Source organism: Myotis lucifugus, unplaced genomic scaffold, assembly GCF_000147115.1.
Source record: "Myotis lucifugus unplaced genomic scaffold, Myoluc2.0 scaffold_3, whole genome shotgun sequence".
NCBI classification, from domain to species: Eukaryota; Metazoa; Chordata; class Mammalia; order Chiroptera; family Vespertilionidae; genus Myotis; species Myotis lucifugus.
This window is the reverse complement of record NW_005871051.1, coordinates 9,728,075-9,747,745: the sequence shown is the minus strand read 5'-3', so window position 1 is coordinate 9,747,745 and position 19,671 is coordinate 9,728,075. Positions and strand designations below refer to the sequence as shown.

Genomic DNA, 19,671 nt, shown 5'->3' with positions numbered 1-19,671 from the left:
TATATTTTATTGATTTTTTTTATAGAGAGGAAGGGAGAGGGATAGAGAGTTAAAAACATCAATGAGAGAGAAACATCGATAAGCTGCCTCCTGCACACTCCCTACTCCCCAGTGTGCTCGCAACCAAGGTACATGCCCTTGACCGGAATCGAACCTGGGACCCTTCAGTCCGCAGGCTGACACTCTATCCACTGAGCCAAACCGGTTAGGGCTAAATAATTCTTAATAAATAAATCTCTATTTTGCAATCCACACACACACACACACACACACACACACACACACACACAAACTTTGGAGATAGTGAAAGGCAGTTTGTCTAGACTGTTGAGAGCTCAGAATTAGAGTTTAATTGGGGTAGAAATCCTGCTAATAGCACCTGATACCTGAAATCTGAGCACTCTACTTTTAGGTTTTCCAGTTAAGTTTTTGGAGACTGCCTATTAAAACATTCCTGGTTGGAAAGTGTTTGTATAGAAGCCCATAAGTATTAAGTATTTGCTGTGTTTACCATGCTTAGCTCTCTGTAAGGAATATGGAATAATATTAAATGCCTCATGTTCTCAAGAAGCTTGAATTTTAAAATAAAAATAAAGAAGAAATGTAAATATTAAAAATAAAAAAATAAGAAGCTTGAGTTTTACGGGCAAAATCAGGCAGGCAGGCGAGCAGTTAGAAGCCAGCAGTCCCAGATTGCGAGAGGGATGTCCGTGTGATCGGGCCTAAACTGGTAGTCAGACATCCCCCGGTAGGTCCCAGATTGCGAGAGGGTGCAGGCTGGGCTGAGGGACCCAACCCCTTCTGTGCACAAATTTCGTGCACTGGGCCTCTAGTTTATCATAAAATTATAATTTTACACAGAAACGAATAATACCCATCTCCATGTTGGAACTTGTGGGCGTACTTTCTCAGTTCAGACGCTAGGAGATTTCCACATGTTCCACTACAGGGAAGCACAGGTAGTGATTAGAAAGAACTAAAACTCTAACCTTTTAGTTTGTACAAACTGAGCAGCTTAGTACTATCAGGAAGGGGAATTTAGATGTCATTCATTCATTCAACAAATGTTTATGTGCTTGCCCAGTAAATGCCAGGTATGCGTTGGGGGCTCCTATACAATAGTGAATGAGGTGCTTGTCCTTAACCCCCACTTTTGCTGCTGCCAGGTTTCTCTCTACCTCCAATACTTGCATGTGCTGCCTTTTCTGTCCACCATGCTCTCCCTCCTGCTTTCCCAGTCACCTGACTCATCCTGAGGGTTCAGCTCCATTGGACATGATGCTCAGTGGTGGCTTGCCCAATCCGCTCCCACACTCACAGCTCTCTACTCTTCACTTTATGGCTCCCGCCATGATGGTTATGACAGAGTTGTGCAGTTATTGGACTCACCAAAGTCTCTTCTCTCTAGATTGTAAGCTCTCTGAAGGCAGGGACCACATTTGTTACGCCTATTGTTTCCTAGTATCTAGCAAGGCACATAGTAGGCATTTAATGTAAAATATGTTGAGGATATGAATGAAATCATGCATACATTCTTCCCTCAAGAGCTAATAGGAGATAGACAAATAAGCACATCAATATCTATGTAAATAGCTACGAGTGATGGGCTCTGGGAGACAGAGCAATTTTGCTGAGAGAGAGCTTGGATTTGGGCCAGCTCCCCCATAGAATCAAGCCCAAGGGTGTGCTCCTGGCTTCTCTGCAGAAGGGAGCCCGAGAGAACTCAGGACCGGGAGCTTTCCCTCCCTGAGTGTCTGACACAGATTCAGACAACCAAGCAGAACTACTGCATCAGCTGGGCTGTCCGAGCTCAGGGCTCAAAATTAATTTAGCCCAATGCCCACTTTAGAGGTGGGAAAGCCAAGATGTGCATGACCTTCCCAAGGTCACAGAACAAGAGGCAGAACCGAGAACCCTGGTTCCCCCAAGCTCTGGGACTAGCGCTCTCCCATCTCCTCAGCATGTCCAAGTTCAAGGGCAAAGGAGCATTGGTGGGTTTCAAAACCCTCACAAGCTTTCTTTGAACTTCCACAAGATTTAACAGCAGTTGGCTGGGAATAGAAATGTAACTGCTCGAGAAGAGGTGAGATGAGGGGGCCGGAGGAGAAAAACAGGGAGGAGAGAAAGCCGGTCCAGAAAGGCCGCCTGCCTGGCTCTGGAGTCAAGCCCACAGGGTGGTTATGTGTGGGGCTTGGCAGTGCAGCCGGGCAGCCAGCGGGCACTCAGGAAGCGGTGCTCAGGTCCCAGCGGAGGCAGTCTGGGCTGCAGGATGGAGATTTATTAGCAGAGCTGTGCTCCAAGCCGCGGCAACCTGGCTCTGCTGCTGATTCCCAGAGGCCTGGGGTGGAGGGAGCAGGGTTTGGGAGGGGGTGGGGGGTGGGGGCAGGCTCTTGAGGTCATTTGAATTGGGCTAGAGGAGGGTTCATACCTGACCACAGCTCTCGGGCCTGCTGTTATGGTGGGGAGCCCAGAACGGAACACCCAAGTCCTCAGACCCCAAGTCCCTGGCCCGGGCTGTACTTCTCGGCTGGTGCAGGGCTGTGCTGGGGGCCTCTGTGTGTCCAAGGGCTGGCCCTCAGGTCAGGGCTTTAAATCTGTGTGGGCCTGCTCAGGCTGGATCCTCTGCGGAGAGAGGGCCCCGCTCACCTGGGGCCAGCGGGCAGGTGGAGTGTTGAGGACAGGCTAGAGCAGCTGAAGGTCTTTCTCTCACAGCACCAACAGCGGGCCCAGTTGTCTTATGGGGTTTGCAGGCAGGGGAGAGAGGATCAGGCGTCATTCGCTGGATAGGCTGCAAGAATGACTTGGCTCAGGGCTCCCTAGTGGTCTCTCACTCTGGTGTTCAGGCATGTCCTTCCTCCAAGAGCTCCTCTCAAGGTCACCGAGAAAATGAAGGACTGAGGAGGACCAGCCTTTGCCAGTAGGGAGCAGGCTTTGGGCTTGGGAATTCTGAGAGATGGGAATTCAAGGGCAAGCGAGCCTCTGCCTCAGTCCTTACGCTTCTTAGGACCCTTCCTGTTTTGCTGATGGGAACGGGCATTAAAGGTACCATGACGGTCCTGGCGGGTGTAGCTCAGTAGTTGGAACACTGGCTCGAGCACTGAAGGGTCATGGGTTCTATTCCCAGTCAAGGGCACAAGCTTGGGTTGCAGGTTCGATTCCTGGCCCGGGTAGGGGGCATGTGGGAGAGACAACCAATTGATGTTTCTCTCTCTCTCACTCTCTCTCTCTCCCCCTACCACTCCCTTCCACTCTCCCTAGAAATCAGTGTAAAAAATATCCTCCGATGAGGATTTAAAAAATTGTACAAATTGTGTAGTGCTCAAAGGCACACACACCCCATTTAAAAAAAAGTTTCTGTGAAGCCCAGAGGTGGACAGAAGGGAGCTCCGAGGTAGGTAGCATTTCATATTTTGATCATCACCCCCTCATCTCACACCCTATCCCCCGGGGGAAATATTTTCCCCAGGAGTTTTATTTAGCTCAGCCTGGGGTTAGAGGCTGAAGCTTGGGAGAACGGGAACACACTCATCTTTCCATTTCCTCTTCACGCTCCCCTCCCGGGCTCTACCACCGCCACCAGTGTTGCGGGGGCAAAGGCACCGTGGCATCCAGATGGACCCGGTTTCCAGCAAGGATGGGCTTATTCCAACTTCATTTCACTGCCTCCCCTGAGCATTGAATAAACATTTCCAGAAGGATACAGATAAGGAAAAAAAAAAGAGAGAGATCTTATGTAAACACTAGAGGGCTAGAGACCAGGAGATATTATTAGTTTACTAGGGCTTTAAAAATACCCCAAAGCTCAACTAAAGGAAAGTAGAATTTGCTTTTCATTTTACCCTCTGTTATTGTTGCGAGGGTCAGGAATACAATAGAAGCAGGGATCTCAGGAGACGCGTGATATTACAAAGATCACAGCGAGGGCAGAGAGGGAAGTTGCAGAAATCTGACTCTGGTGACCTTCTGGGCCAGTGAGGAACGGGGATGGGAAGTGGGGAGCTGTTCTTTGCAGACATTAAGGAAGGCCAGGGAGTGATGCTGATCCAACAGAGCCTTCTCCCTGTGCCTTGCAGGAGCTTATCTGGTCCCCGCCTCTGTGTTCCCAGGAGCGCAGCAGACGTCCCCACAGCAGCATCTCTATATGCTGTTCCTTCCACGTGAAAGCTTTTCCCAGGCACTTTGCTTAGCTGATTCCTCATCTCTTCTGGTTTCAGCTTAACTATCACCTGCATAGGAGGCCTTTCCTGGTCTACCGTTGAGAGGTCTGTTTGTAGGGATCACAGTCTTGGAAATCGACCAGGCAAGTCTTTGAGTTAAAATAACCCTATTGGACAGGTAGCCCGTTACCCATCTCCATCATATTTTTATTTTATAAAAAGCCAACCAATCAACCTATTAATTCCCCATGAAAATGTTGAGAAATGTTGTCCCAGGAGAGTGACCCAGCATCCTGGTTTGCTGAGGTTGAGGGATTTGGGGGACACGGGACTTTCAGGAAAGTCTTGGGCAAGCTGGGATGATTTGGTCACCCCAAGTCTCTTCGTCTCCAGTAAAAAACACTCAACAAAATATCTCTGGTATAATGTTTATTTAAATAGTAATCTTAAAAAGGCTTTATACAAATCATATAAACACAGTTTGACATTGTTGTTTGTTTAATTTTTACATTGAAGAATCACAGTAAAAGCTCTCAAGTTCCCGTGATCTGGCTCAGCCAGCAAATGGTCGAATACCTTTAACTGCAAACCTTGGAAAAGTTAACCTGTGTGATGGCTTAACTTCTCCCCTTGTTTTCTTGCCATTCATGCTCATTCCTTGGACCCTCATCCCTGTCAACTCCTCATTCCCACCTAAGAGAGAAAGCAACCTGTGGCCCTGTGGACCGTCTAGTCTGGGAGAGCGTGGAGGTAATGTGTCATTCAGTACAAGGCAAAAAAGGAGATCAATACTGTGAGTTGGGTTTCCCAAAGGGAATGACTTAAGGAGACGGGTCAGGCAGCCCACCTGCCGAAGGAGACGACAAATGCACCAGGGTGCCCTCTGGCCACTAAGTTATAATCGGGGCCCACTATCTTTCTGTCTCGCCAGAGACCAGCCGCCAGCATTGGTGAGGTATCTACACGCAGCCCGGGGGAGCCTGCTTTTGTTCAGCATTCAGGGCCCGCCTGGGGCTTCACGGAGAACATGGATACAGCGGGATGCAGGCTGAGTTGTGCGTAACTTAGAGGTGAACTGCAGGCTGGAGACAGGGCTGGTCTTTGGGGAGCTGTAACACGGTCCATTGGGCATGAGACAGCCAGACCCCCAGAGTAGACGTCTGAACTTCTCTTCTTCTGCAGGCTGCTCCTGGAAATCCCCAGGACTTGCTAGCTTCCTGAACACGGAGCTACACGGGAAGGCGAAGAGGAGGGTAGGCTACTTAAACACTTGCTTCTGCTCTACGCCCAGCTCAGGGTGGGCCTAAAGCTAAGCCCTCGGGCTTGACGGCTTTACTTTTCACCTCTAACTACCACGGTGCCAGCGAGTGCTGAGATCAGCAGTTAACTCAGGCCCTCGGTCAGAGTCAAAGTCACAACAACACCACTGAGTCCCACGTGACCATTCACATACACAGTAGATACAGAGAACTCAAAGGCGGCACAGACACACACACGTAGGAATAAATAGCTGTTGGCATGAGTCTCCCTCTCTGCACACAAAACATGGTGACATTCCCATGTGAACCAGCATTTCCATGAGTTAACACAGGAAACTGCCAGCCCCATTCACCCTTCCCCCTTCACCTGGGCATGAGACACATGAGATCGGGGTGACCATAGCAGCAAAAATGGTCGGACAGTTTATGCGATAGGCTGGGCACGCTGGTAGAGTTTCAACCAGTACACAGGTAAACCGTAGGCGTCACTACAAAATCAGATTTGGATCTTGACACGGACAATCCTATCCTTCGCATAGGTTCATCCATTCCTGATGCGGCCCCTTCTGGAGCAGGTGAGAGTCATCCGGGCAATGACGACCATTTGGGTAGCAGGGCTCATTCCATTAGTAGGTCAGCGGTGAGGTGGGGGAGCTGGGCGGGGAGCCACTGGGGCTAGGGAAGGAGGAATGCCTTAACTTGTATGATATTCACTGATTTCGACATAGAGGGAAAATACATTTTTCTTCACTTTTTCAAGGCACTTAATAAAAAAAAACACATAAATTGGTGCGTGTATGTGTGTGAGAGAACATCGGTCTCTCTGGGGTTCAGACAGGGTTGCCAGCATTTTGGTTCACAGTGCTTGCAGACTTCCGGCGAGACACCCTGACAGCCTGGCCCCCTCTCCTGAAAGGTGGAGGTGGTGGCCGTAACCCCAAGGAGAGATCCATGTTTACTCCTGGAGAGGCTGACTCATCAAGATTCTCTGTACGCTCTGCTCAGCCTTTGCCATCACACCATCAGGGGCTGGACTTCTTTTCCCCTCCACTGCCCCCTTTCCACCCGGTGGGCACCAGGCACATGGCGCCGACAGAGAAAACAGCCTGTCTCCCCACCCCACCTTTGAGACTATCAAACGAGGCCTTTCCTGGGGCTTAGAGACAAATGTGGGGGGTGTGTGCATGAATGTGTGTGCATGTGTCCACGTCTTAGGAGAACAAGGAGGGGGGCGGGAAGCAGAACCACCCCCAGAGGCCCCGCAAGGAGCCCCACAGCCATAAATCCTGGTCCGAATGGCTCCTATTCACAAAGCTCCTTAAGGCTCGTCCACGTCTAACATGGAGGTGCTTCCGCGGATTTTGACGTGTGAAGTTTCCTTTCTGGTTTGTTTTAAATCGCATGTAGGAAAGAGCTGTTCGTGCTGACCCTAAAATGGCAATTTTCCCCTGGATACAAAAAGTTAAAGGCAACGACATCCTATGTAAATGCTAGGACTGGGCACGGCAGCGCGCAGGGTCGGCGTCAGGGCCTTCGCCACAGCAGCTCCCGTAAGCCAGGAGAAGATCAGAAGACGGGATAAGCTGCACGGCTTGTATTTTGAGTTTTTTCCCCTAAAGGTGGAAAGTGTGAAAAGACCCTTTGCTTTTCAAGTGTTGATTAGAAACAGAAAGCAGAGAATAACGATCCCCCTCTGCTTCTGCGCTAGAAAAGTCATTCTCTTCTGCCTCTTCGAGTTGCTCACGGACCAAAGAAATAAAATATAATAATAATTAATAATAATAACAACAAACTCACAAACGAAAGAGAACTGTGACCCCCAAAGAGATGAGCTCCCGTCTTTGTCCCAGCAATGACTCGGCCCCCCACGGTGCTAGGTGGGTCGTGACACCCCTCCCCCCCACGCGGCTGCATCTCCCTCCTCCCTCCACTTGCCCGCCTGTCCTGTCCACACCTTCGGTAATTCTGGATCAGTTTGATCGAGATTATGGCATTCAGTTCCAAAGGGGAAAAAAATTGTAATCTTCACTAGCCCCTCTCGCTGGAATGAAACGTCAGGTGTGATTTGGGTGCAATCCGTCATGCCTCGGAGCAGCACTTCTGGTGGTTCATCTTGACCTTGTGCTTGAGGCCGTCGTACAGCTCGAAGTTGTAGTTCTCGAGCGTGGTGCAGCTGCGGGAGCTCAGGCCCGAGTAGGAGCAGGTGCAGTAGAGCAGCAGCCCGGCGCATGTGGCCCCCAGGAGGACGCCCAGCGAGCTCATGGCGATGATGGTGATGAGGATGGGATCCAGCGTGTAGAGCCAGCTCTTCTCTTTGTCGGCCGAAGGGGTGCTGGACCCTGAGGTCGAGGAAGAAGCGTTGCTCCAGTCCACTTCGTACTCATCTAGGACAGAAAGCACAGGGCAGATGGCAGGCAATGCTTCTTGCGGGGCGAAATACCTGAGCCTCCCCAGCCCAGCCCAGAGGTTCTGCAGAGCGTGAGTAGGAAGCCGGGACTTAACACTGCTTGGCTTCAAAGCCCAGCCCCGCCACAGCCTCGCTGTGTAACTTTGGGAAAGTTATTTAACCTCGCTTTGCCTCAGTTCTCTCATCTGTAAAATGGGGATATTAATAAAGTCTACCTCACCTGGTTGCTAGGTGAACTACATGAATATTGATAAAGTGGTTAGTGTCCAGCACATACTGAGTATAGTCTTAAGTATTTGAGACTTAAATAATTTCACTAATGCTAAGTAAATACATATTATAACAGGGTGCCTTCGGAGCCCCATGGATGGCCCTGTGTTTGGGCACCCTTCCTCCTTTTCCTCCTCATCCCTTACTTCCAAGGGGTTCAAGCTAAATCGAAGGACAGGCTGAGACTATTCTCACAGGAAGAGTTTCTGCATAGCATTCCTGGCCATCCGAGCAGCAGATGTTTTTCAAGCCACCGGACTTCACTTGACATCCGTCTAACCTTACTAATGGGTTGAATTATGTCCCTTCCCCAGACTCATATGTTGAAGTCTTAAATCCCAGAACCTCAGAGTGTGACCTTATTTGGAGATAGGAGCTTTACAGAGGTAATCAAGCTGAAATAGGGTGGGCCCTAACTCAGTGTGACTGGTGTTCTTATAAAAAGGGGAAACTTGAGACAGCCAGAGATGGCAGATGGCCATGTGGATACAGGGATGGCCATCGACAAGCCAAAGAGAAAGGCTTGTAACAGATTTCCCCTCACAACCCTCAGAAGGAAGCCACACTGTTGACACCTTGATCTTGGACTTCCAGTCTCCAGAATGAGGAGAAATACATTTCTGTTGTTTAAACCACCCAGTGTGGCCAAGGCATGACGATACCCACGGCTTATTTTGTGGGATTTCCTGATAATTCCATGAAGAAAGCAGGGTGATATGTAGATAGATAGATTGAGACCGAGGTTTTAAGAAATTAGGTGACTAGGTAACTCACACAGGGTCCCAGAGTCAGCAAGCAGTTGCACCGGGCCCGCAGGCTTCCTGCACCCTTCTGCCCTCCTCCTCCCCGTCAGTGCTCCTTGCTTGATCCACTGCAGCCTCTCCGCGGAGGCCAGTTGCGCAGCTTTGCCCATAAAAGGAGCGTTAGGCTGGGTTTGCAGGCAGAGTCTGTGTTCAGTTAACAAGGTGCTGTTTGGATTAGTCACTCTGTTTCTATAACTACACTTGAAGTGTTTGATTAAGGTCGGGTGAAAAGCAGCTGCTCTATAAACTGCTCTTCTTAAATGCATCAATCTTGGTCTCAAAGCTGTTCTCCGAGGGGAACCTTCGTGATCCCTCTTGGAGATCAACTCTGGCACTCAGAGAACCCAGAGAGACCGGTGCTGCTCTGAGCCCAGGGAAGAAATGACATCTACACGTTTGCTCAGTGGCCCTTTAGTCGGGATTCTCGCTTCAGCCTCTTGACGTATGTGTTTGAAGTGGGAAAACAGAGCTTGAAATAAAATGAAAACATGAGATGGGCAGTGTGAGAAAGAAACATGGATCTTGCAGTGAGCCCCAACTTGGAGTCTTGGAGAGTGTGAGAAGGGTCCCTACACGCCAGGGAACTGGCAACCACAGCAGGCCTGGGAGGGTATTCATGGTGACGCTCATTCACTCAGGCACTTTTTGGAAGGAGGTTAATGGGTTCAAGCGGTGACTCCTGTAGAGGACCCTGGCCTTCAGTTCTCAAGGGTTTCTCCAGATTTGAAGTCCATCAATGTTGAAAGTTGCCCGAAGTAGGGGACCTGTTTCAGATTAGGCAGAAGGGACTCGATACACTTTCTAAACTCTAAATTTGACCTTGACAGAGCAATTGGTGGTTTCTGGCCCTCTGCAGTACATCTTTATAACCAAACTTGAATTTCATGATTATCTGCTAAATCATAGTAATACTCACCAACAATTTCATCTTCATAGCCCTCTCTCCCATGTACTTCTGGGATGTCCACTATAATGAAAAAGGAAACAAACAAATCAAGTTATAACCAGTCCTATCACCATGGCTACCAGGCAGAGACTAGACCTTTCTGAGAACGACTCCTCGATATGTTGGCAGCTCAAGCATCCCATCTGCTTCTAGATCATGTAACAGGCATATTAATGGAGACTTTTCCCTCAAAGGATCTATCTTTACTTTCAGTAACCAGAAGAATAGAAACAATAGGAAAGGTCTTTAGTGCCAAGTAAATCCTCACTTGTGTCTTTATAATGATTGTTATTCATTAGCAATATAGGTCTGAGTTTTGTCTAAGGCAATTTCAACGACACTGCATGTCCATCCTCAGCTGTCATGACTGTGTTGTTCATCTAGTATAACATGCTGACCCTCCTTATATGATGATGCATCTAAGTGGACACAAAGTACAAGAGCCTTTCTCCTCTGGATTTCAAATAAATGTATGGAAATTTAAGGAAGTCACGTTTCATCATTATATGCTTCAATGTAGACGTAGAATTGGAAAGAATGTCATGCCTATTCACCTTCACATATCTGTGCTAATATCTCCCATCTTTCCTTTCCCGGCTATTTTTCTATTGGCTTTCTTCAGTTTAGAATAGATCAAACATGGGCATCCAATCAGACTAGCCCAGTCTTGAATACAGCTGAGTTAATTTACTCTGAATTTTCTCTAGTATTATCACTATCTTTTTCTTCTTTTATGATAATATTTTGGGGAAGGGGATAATACAGGTTTCTCTATTCACTATGCTGTCCATCTTATAGAAATCAGAGCCAATAAAATTACATGTCTAAAATGGAAAAACATTAAAAAAGAGAATCAAATATGTGGTGAAGAACAGTGTCTTATCACTTCTTCCAATCTCACAAGTTAATTATGCTTGTTCCTGCTGTCAGCAAAATGGCACCAAGTGAAGGCATGTGGCCCTCTGAGAGTTTTATTCAGCCCAGAGTCAGGTGGACAACCTTGGAGTCAGCACTATAAATTGATATGCAGAAATCAAGGCTTATCACAAAACCCAAATCCTAAACAGCTAAAGTATCAAACAAAAGGAATAAAAGAGCTTCAGACCAGCCTGAACTTCTCCTTGATTAGCACAACATCTCAGGGAAGGTCGACTTGACCATGACCTGAACTGAAGATCCATCTATCATGGCCACACATAAAATTCAGCCCTTTCCTGGAGGTGCTAGTGGTAATCACGTTCCAACCTCATCCCTGGCAAAAGTGCTAAAGCACATTCTCATCCCCTTGGTGGCCCAGAAGAGATGCACAAAACAACGTGCCAAGACCCCACTTGAAAGGATCGATGCCACTGGCACCAATCCTCCATAAATCCTGCCTGCTCCTGAGCACAGCAACTGGCACCTGCAGGCTGTGCCAGCCTCCCCACCTCAGTGCCCACCCCCTGCATTATTCTCCAGGCCTCTACAATGCAGACTGTTTCCCTGGAAAAAAGACGTGGGCACGAATCAACAAGAGGCAGGTGGTGTCTGTCATGGGGATCAAATCAAACTTGTGAAAGTCAGCCTGGAGATTTTTTTAACCTTATGAAAAATAAAACAAACATGGGAGAAAGGGAGAAAGCCATCACATTTCCAACCATTAATAATTTTGATGCTCAGAGGTCTTAATACCTTCACGGTTAAAAGATGCAGAACATATGATGAGACTATGAATGAGCCTAGGACAAAAATTGTGGGGCTCCTATCTGTGAGTTTTGGGCCAAATCCTGTTCTTGCTTTTAGGTACTTGGTCTTCACAAAGGATGCAATGAGTTCTTAGAGGCTAGACTGTCATCTTGCTCCATCTCACACCCGCGGAGAAGAACTCTGAGGACACTATTGATGATAGTCTGGAAAGGGGTGAATGTTGCCTGGATCTTAAAGAAAAAAGGGTAAGAGGGTGGTGATAACTATGAGGACATTTTGTCCCAGGAGGTCACAGCCTCTTGTCTCTGGAGGCAGAGGACTGGATGAGATGACCTCCTAAGAATCGATCCATTTCTAAGAAATTGGACCAATGAGATTGGTCTGTGAAATTGATTTCCTAGATGTGGCTGATAGTTCTGCACCTGGAGAATTAAAGGCTACTTAAGGAGAAGAACACATTAGAGGCTTGACTTGGCTTTTGACTGCTTCCAGCAGTTTGGGTGAGTGGGAAGGGGTCGAAAAGAGGATAAGTTAATCAACATTTTCAAACATGCATCTGTTCACCAAGCCTTAAAGAAAGAATGGCACACTGGGGAAAACCCAAATATAGGGAACATTTGTACAAAAGCAATTTAATTTGATAGCAATTTTCTCTAGTCCCTTCGCTAATATTCTTGATGTCTGGGGTTGATTAAGAGCTTTCTTTCTCAAAATCCTCTTTGACCTTCACAGGCCACCTTCCTTTTCTGTTGAGCCTAGTAGGTAAACCTCAGCCTGTTGGCAGCAAGGAGTATGGTTCCACCAGGTTCCTTTAGTTCTAGCAAAGAAAAGGCAAGGGTTTGGAGGAGGGGAAGTAATGAGCAAGTAGCTCACGGCAGAGAATGGAGGCAGCACCTCCCTGGGAAGGAGACCTAGCTTGAGAAGTGAGGCAGATAGCAAAAAAAAAAGGGGGGTCTAGAGACCTGGAATTTTGTTTTTAAATTTTTTTTAACGAGGAACAACTTGAAGAGAACCTGCCAGGACTCTGTTGTAGGGAGTGGTTATGAGTGTCAGATGGATGAGGAAGAGCAGAATGGGCCACACATTTAGGAGAACACAGGTCAGGGATGGATCTTACCACCCACATGACTTCCCCTTTCAACCTTTGTGCTTACATGACCCTATTTCCTTTTGGGCCCCTGTAGGGGTTCAATCTCAGGCCAATCCGACTGCAAAGCCTGAACTCTGACGCTCAGTACTGTATTAGGGCCGGAGGAGAGCCCTCCTCCCCTAGTCTGCTCTCAAGTTCTCTGGGTGTGGGCAGGACACTACAATTGCCTCCACATCATCATTACTCCATCCTAACAGAAATAAAGGCCTTGGATCTTAGTCGCCTGCATACACACCCTCCCGCGGTTTACCTGCATCAATGGCTCACCACCTTGATGGGAACTAATGAAGATCTCTCATGAACGAGATGTGGCAATCTGAAATTTGGGGCTTCACATTTTCTCTGATAGGCGTTACTCGAAGAGGGAAGGCTGATTTAAATTGTTCTTCATTGACTGGCTAACTAACCAATCAATCAACCATCGCTTATGAAGAGGGTTTAGTAGGTGCCCAGGAACCATATTGAGGACTTTGGGAAATGAAGATGTATGGGACCAGGTGTCTGTAATCAAGGCCCTGTCTGGTTGGGAAGCAAAGACTCAACCCCAACAAAATACAAGAAAGGGGGGCATTGTGGAGGGGACTCCTATTGCTGCCGGAGCACAGGGTGGGGATTGGGCAAAGGAGGCTGGGCCAGGGCCAGGAAAGAAACCCGCGAGTGGGGAGGAGGATGCTTCAGAATTAAGCTGCAAAATGGGGCTGGAGGTTGTAGGAATGGTTTCAAACATGGCACCTGAAGCTTTTTACTCATACACTGAGTTCTTGGTTTGGGGCTCGAATTCATTTTTATCAGATTCTCTTTGAGGAATTCAAAGAGATTGCCTTGCCCCCCACAAATCCTCCACCCTGTCCTTCCCTACCTGAGAGGCAGGTCTGTCCCCTCTCCCCGCACCCGCTGCTGCAGACCAGAACAGAGAGGGAGCAGGGCTCATGGTGACTGGAAGGGATTTTAGTAGAGTTGGAGCAATCAAGTGAGCCTTCTTAAAAACACACACAAATGAACAAGAACACAATCCAACAAAACATGGCCATTTTTATATGGACCTTGAACCTCAGACTGAAAGTCCTCTTGCTTCCCCAGGAGCTCTTCCTTTAGCATCACTGAGAGGTGGGTTAGGTACACAGTGACGAGTGACTCAAGGTCTCATCTATCTCCCATTTTCCTGATTTTTCAGAGCAAGAGTCATTAAACATCCACTGGACTGTTTCAGGGACTCTCTCCCCCCTAGAAAAGTCAAATATTCTCCAGTGTCCTTATCAGTAGATCTCAATACTACGGCACGAAGGGTGAACAGCCATACCTAGTTAAGAACTGAACCTAGCCTAAGAGATGTTTACCCCAAGGGGTCTGGAACACTGCCTGGTGGCGTAAGACCACACATGCTGTGCAGAGGAAACACCCCAGACACTCCAACCTGCACCGGGAAATTCCCCACTGAGCGTGACTTAGGCCTCAAACAAGAATGCTTTCTCTCACAGTCCTTTCTCCCCCCTCCCCCCTTTCTTTTCTTCCTCATTTTCTTTCTTTCTTTTTTCCCCCCTTAAATTAAGATCCTTGGGGTTAGTTTCTTTTTCTGTTATAGAAAAATTGTGACCTTCACTTTCACCACTTCTGCTCTGCTGTGGTCTACTATGAGTGTACTGGTGTTGACATTGTTCTGTGTACTTTCTGTGTGGTACAGGGAGCTTCATAGGGTTGCTAAGAGAGTTAGTAGCCAAACCACTGGCTACTTTTATATAAATGATGTAAGACAGTCCATCCCCGGGTCACTTGTGCACAGATCATTTCAGGACACTGACATACACAGGTTCTCTAGAGCAGTGGTCGCCAACCTTTCGGACCTCATGGGCCACCAGTGGTCCGCGGACCACCGGTTGGCGACCGTTGCTCTAGAGAGTCCCTTCCATGCCTACTCTGAGCAGTGGATTGAGAGGCTTGGTTGAAGCCTAGGGCAGGTTTGCCATCCAGAATGTGTAGCAGAGACACCCCAAGGGCCATCCAGTCTGTACCTGAAGGGAATATGGAGGAGTAGTGGACTGGGGGCAGCCTGGGAACAGACTACCTGCTTCTTTTTAAAAACCATTTTTATTGATTTCAGAGAGGAAAGGAGAGGGAGAGAGAGAGAGAAACATCAATGATGAGAGAACCATTGATCAGTTGCCTCCTGCATGTCCCCTATTGGGGATCGAGCTTGAAACCAGGGAATATGTCCTGACCAGGAATTGAACCGTGACCTCCTGGTTCTTAGGTTGACACTCAACCACTGAGTCACACAGGCCGGGCCAGATGGCCTGCCTCATGCCTGAGTTCTGCTACTGCCCCAGGTGTGAGTGCCTGGACAAGGCATTGACCTCCCAGATGGCCTGCCTCATGCCTGAGTTCTGCTACTGCCCCAGGTGTGAGTGCCTGGACAAGGCACTGACCTCCCTGAAACTCTGTCTGCTCCTCTGTAGAGTAACCACGGACCTTCCCTGCTGAAGCAGACGAGGCGGCTTCTACAGAAAAGGGCTCCATGGCTGCACGCTGCTCTGCCCCCACCTTCACCCAATCTGTCCTCTCCTTAAGGGGCTGCTCCCCGAAGGCATCGATCTTAAGGTGTAAGGTGTGCATGGAGAGAGAGGACCATGAAAAGGACAGACAAGTGGGAGCCAGGAGCTTCTATGTTTGCAATACTTGCTCATTAGGCTTCGGAACCAGTCCTGCCAACTGGCCATCCGGGAACTGACGATGTGGGTAAGTGTGCCCCAACTTCCAGGCCTCCACCTTGACTGAGGCAGGGCTGATAAAATGTGCCAGGAAGCCAGCCGTAACCCCTCCACTTAGCCCACCAAACTGCAAGCAGCTTTAAAGCAAGGATCCAAGAGGCTCTTCCACACCGAAAAATCACTGAAACCATTCATTTTCACAGGTACCAAGTGTCATCGCTTCTGTGTTAAAGAGGAAGAAATTGAGGAAGGAGGGTAGAAAAATGCAATAAATCGTCGAACCAATCAGCAGTAAAACTGAGAGCAAGCCACACTGTCAACACCTTGTTTTGGGCCTATGATTTGTTTGGGATAAGCTCTTGGCCACTTCGAGCTCTTGTTGAATTTGATTCCAAGTTCCCAACCCCCCTGAGCCAGCTAAATCACTGGACTGTTTAGATGGGAGTAGCCTTAAAAAATTCTCTCGGACACTCTGTTTTGATCCCAACAGGAGATACAACACTCAGACCAAAATAAATGGGAAATAATGAAGGACTAGGAGATATTTCTTGGCCCTCCAAAGTGTTTAATTTAGCACTGACTAAAGGTGTACCCCCCCCTCCTCACTATGTACTTAATTTCCCTAATTTGGTTTGCTCATCCCCAGCTGCTACAAGAAGCCAAAGGTTCAGATGTTAATCTAAACTTTGCCAAAGCTGCTCCAGAGTCAGGCTACTTGTGAGCCATTCACCCCTTGCTGGGTTTGGCTTGAGTTTAGAAACACCACCAGAAGATCCTTCATCCTGGATTTCATTAGAGCCAAATCTAATGAAAATCATGGAAAAGAAATGTTTTTTGGAGTTTTCAAATGGCTTCAAGCTGGGAAAGAAAAGGGGGCTTGGTTTGAGAAATTGGAAGAGTCTGAACCTGAATTTAGACATTTTTTTTATTATTTTTAGTTGAATAACTAGGAGGAAACACTAAAAAGGATTGGAAATAGCAACTGCAATGAGAAGGCTGTAAAATGACCTAATACTGCTTTCAAGTGTGGAGGAAGATGAGCAGCTGAGGCCGGAATGGCTCCACCGAGCCCCAACAATGGCGTGGAAATAAGAAAAGCGCAGTCAGAGAAATGGTTAGCTATAAAGATGGGCTTCACAGCTGTGTGGGCTGGGAAAGCCCAGCCATGTGGACGGAGGGCAATTCTGGAGCCTCTTCCTTACTCTAGGTCTTTGAAAAATCCGAGACATTCTGCATTTCTGTAAGAATACATGTCAAATAGGAGGTCTTCTTACAGATTGCTCCATATGATTCCATAGGTGCTTGAAAAAAAAGTCTCTTACACATGCATCTCACCGAGAGAGCTGTTTATACTGAGAAACTGGGCAGCTCTTCTGAACACAAGAATGAATGAATGATTCTGAGATAAGATGGTAGGTGTTGCCCTGACCGGTTTGGCTCAGTGGATAGAGCGTTGGCCTGCGGACTGAGGGGTCCCAGGTTCAACTCCGGTCAAGGGCATGTACCTTGGTTGCAGGCACATCCCCAGTACAGGGTGTGCAGGAGGCAGCTGATCGATGTTTCTCTCTCATCGATGTTTCTAACTCTCTATTCCTCTCCCTTCCTCACTGTAAAAAATCAATTATATATATATAAAGATGGTAGGTGTTCCAGAAAGGTGGAACACCTTTACCTATTCAAGAGGTGGAACACTTTACCTATTCAAGAGGTGATTTGCACAGAAGCTTGCCAGCGAACAATGCAATTGTGTAATAAGCGAATAATAGAATAATTCCTCTGGCTCTAGGTTTGGTCTCCTCGGAGAATGCAACCAGTTGGAGGAACTAAGCAATTAAGACTTTGTGTGAAGGAATCTGATCCATGCTTTTCTGGGAGAAGGTTTTGGTGGGGGGAGGCGGGCAGGGCAAGTGTGAGGATGTCAGAGGAGAGGGACGGGGGCCACCAAGAGGGAGGAGGGTGCAGGCTGGAGATGAACACCTGGTGCAAAGGCAGAGGTGGAGACAGGCCTCCCTGGGGAAAGAGGAGGGGGCGACGGCCCTCTCAGGAGGTGTGAAGCAGATGGCGATTATGGTGTGGGCCCAGGGATTCTCGTGACACTACTATTGAGCTCACATTCTTGGTCTGCATTTGGCCAAGGCCTATGAGGCACCCCAGGTCTCCTTTGATGCTCCCATCTCACGCCCATTTACGTTCTAATGACTGTCTTCCTCCTTCAGTACCAGCTGTCAGGACTGTCCTAGAGAAGCAGTGAGGAAGCTGACATGGGCCCCTGAGGTCTTTACATCCCCTTTCCCAGCTTCTTGGTGGCAGTGGGGAATTGCTGAGGGACAAAACAGTTCTTTAACAGTCTGTGCTCAAATAGAGTCTCAAACCAGCAGGCCGGCTGAGAACAGGACTCTGGTCAAGGCCACCTCCGGCTCAAAGCTTTCCCTGCACTCGCATCATTACCAGAGCTGGCTGCTCTCTAACAAGGCACAGAGAACTCTAGTCCACGCGTCCTGCTAATGAGTCCTGCTGCCAAGAAAAATTGCTGTGGTCGAAGGCCAAGATGCGGCATACTGTCGTTCCAGCTCCGGATCAGAGCCTTTGCTTGTGGGTATATTAGTTAATGATACTGAAAGGGTTCAATTTTGCACAAGTATACACAGAAGGCAACACAAGGCTTGTGTGCATGGGGACGTCTCTAGCTCACCCACCCCTGGAGCTTATGCTGCTTTCCCCCCTGAGCCACCCGGAGAATCTACCCAAGCCCCAGATCCCAGAACCAGCAGTCCTGGGTTTTGGGCCCACACAGCCCGTATACGGCCGTAGAAACGGTCCATTATGCTCAGAGTCAGAGTCCCATTTTCCTGACCCCTTTGTCTTAGTGCTCGGCAGAAACAGGGTAGCGCTCTTGGAAGAAATGGTGTTTGGAACTAACAGGTCCCTTGTTTTTTCTCCCATTTGCCACTCCTGCCAGGAGCCATTTGGGGCTAGTGGCTTTGCCTGCACATATAAACCCCCCGCTAGAAAACAGCCTCCTCGCCTGCTGTCTTTCCTCAGGTCACACCAGCCCGAACCTCCTCTGAAGGAAGCTGGCCACCGCCTCTCAGCCCAAGGACTGGAGAATCAGGGTTGGCATGTAGACCTACTTGTGGCGGCTGGAACATTTTAGTCTGCAGCACAGTACTGTGCACTGACCTTAAAGGATGGTTTTACATGAATTTTTTAGTAGAAAACATAAATAAATAACAGCAAGGCACAGCACAGCCACTCTTTGAGGAAACCAAGTGGAACTCATTAATCATGAAGAACAGAGCTCTGCCTGCTGGACCCAGGGATGGAATTAACTCCCGGGCCACAGTTGCCTCGGCTCCGGTGAGCTGCCACGTACAGCCAGGCCCACCTTCTCTGCATATTGGAAGTGTTTTTTAGAAAGTCCCTGGGATTAACATTCCCTTTGGCTAAAGCTACCCAAAGTCTTCTCTTGTAAGCACTCCGCCCACTTTAGAGAAAGGGAGACTGTCACAGAGATTATGCGGCTCGTGCAAGTGTGACCTGGGATGCTCTCTGATGTCCACGACCTTGTTGCCCTCTCAAAGGGGGACAGGTCCATTTAAAAGGAAACCCGCAGCCATCTGAAGCATGTATGAAAATGCAATCAGGCACACCATGTGACCCAGGCATGCTATCGGAGACAAACACGTGCACAGAGGTGACTTTAAGGATGTTCACTGCAATATTGCTTATAATAGTAAAAACTAAGCAAGAAGAAAACTGGACACAACCTGAATGCTCACCAGGAGGGGAGCACTTAATAAACTATGGCACTTCACACGATACGGAATGCTCTACAGCAGCTAAAGGGCGGGGTAAATTTGTCCATGGGAACTGATGAAACCTGGAGGCTTCGTCAAGTGAAAACAAGTAAGTTGTCCAACAAAGAGAACAAATGCTATGATACCATTTATGCAGAACAAAAACAAATCCCAACCAAACCAAACCACAGAATTGGGCATGAAGGTTTTTTGAACTCTTGAAGGTCAGTGACTGAAATAAAACAACCCCCCAAGAAATATTACTTTACCCAGAAGAGAGGAGAAGGATTCTGGGCTTCCTGCCCACCCACTGGCCTTAGGGCAAGAATGGTTTTTGCTGGTTTGCCTGAGGTACCTATTCTCCATAGACAGCATTCCATGCTGAAAGGGATTTTGCTCTTTGGCAATCCCCCAAACCTCGCCTCTCTTCACCGCTTAGGTCTGGGGCCAAGCAGACCTAATGTGCTCTGGCCGAGGCCTGTGGCCTGACG

At 48.2% G+C, this 19,671-nt stretch overlaps 1 protein-coding gene across 2 annotated transcripts in view; it reads right to left on the bottom strand.

The window, feature by feature from the left end:
• Positions 1–4,571: 4,571 nt before the first annotated feature.
• Positions 4,572–19,671, bottom strand: part of NRP2 (neuropilin 2) — a 120,176-nt gene continuing 105,076 nt past the window's right edge. For both annotated transcript variants that reach the window (XM_006082426.3, XM_006082427.3), the window contains exons 16-17: positions 9,813–9,863; positions 4,572–7,800 (exon numbers count right to left, since the gene is read on the bottom strand). In XM_006082426.3, coding sequence (XP_006082488.1) covers positions 7,496–7,800; positions 9,813–9,863 — 356 coding nt within the window. In that variant the 3' untranslated portion in view covers positions 4,572–7,495. The remainder of the gene's footprint in view (positions 7,801–9,812; positions 9,864–19,671) is intronic.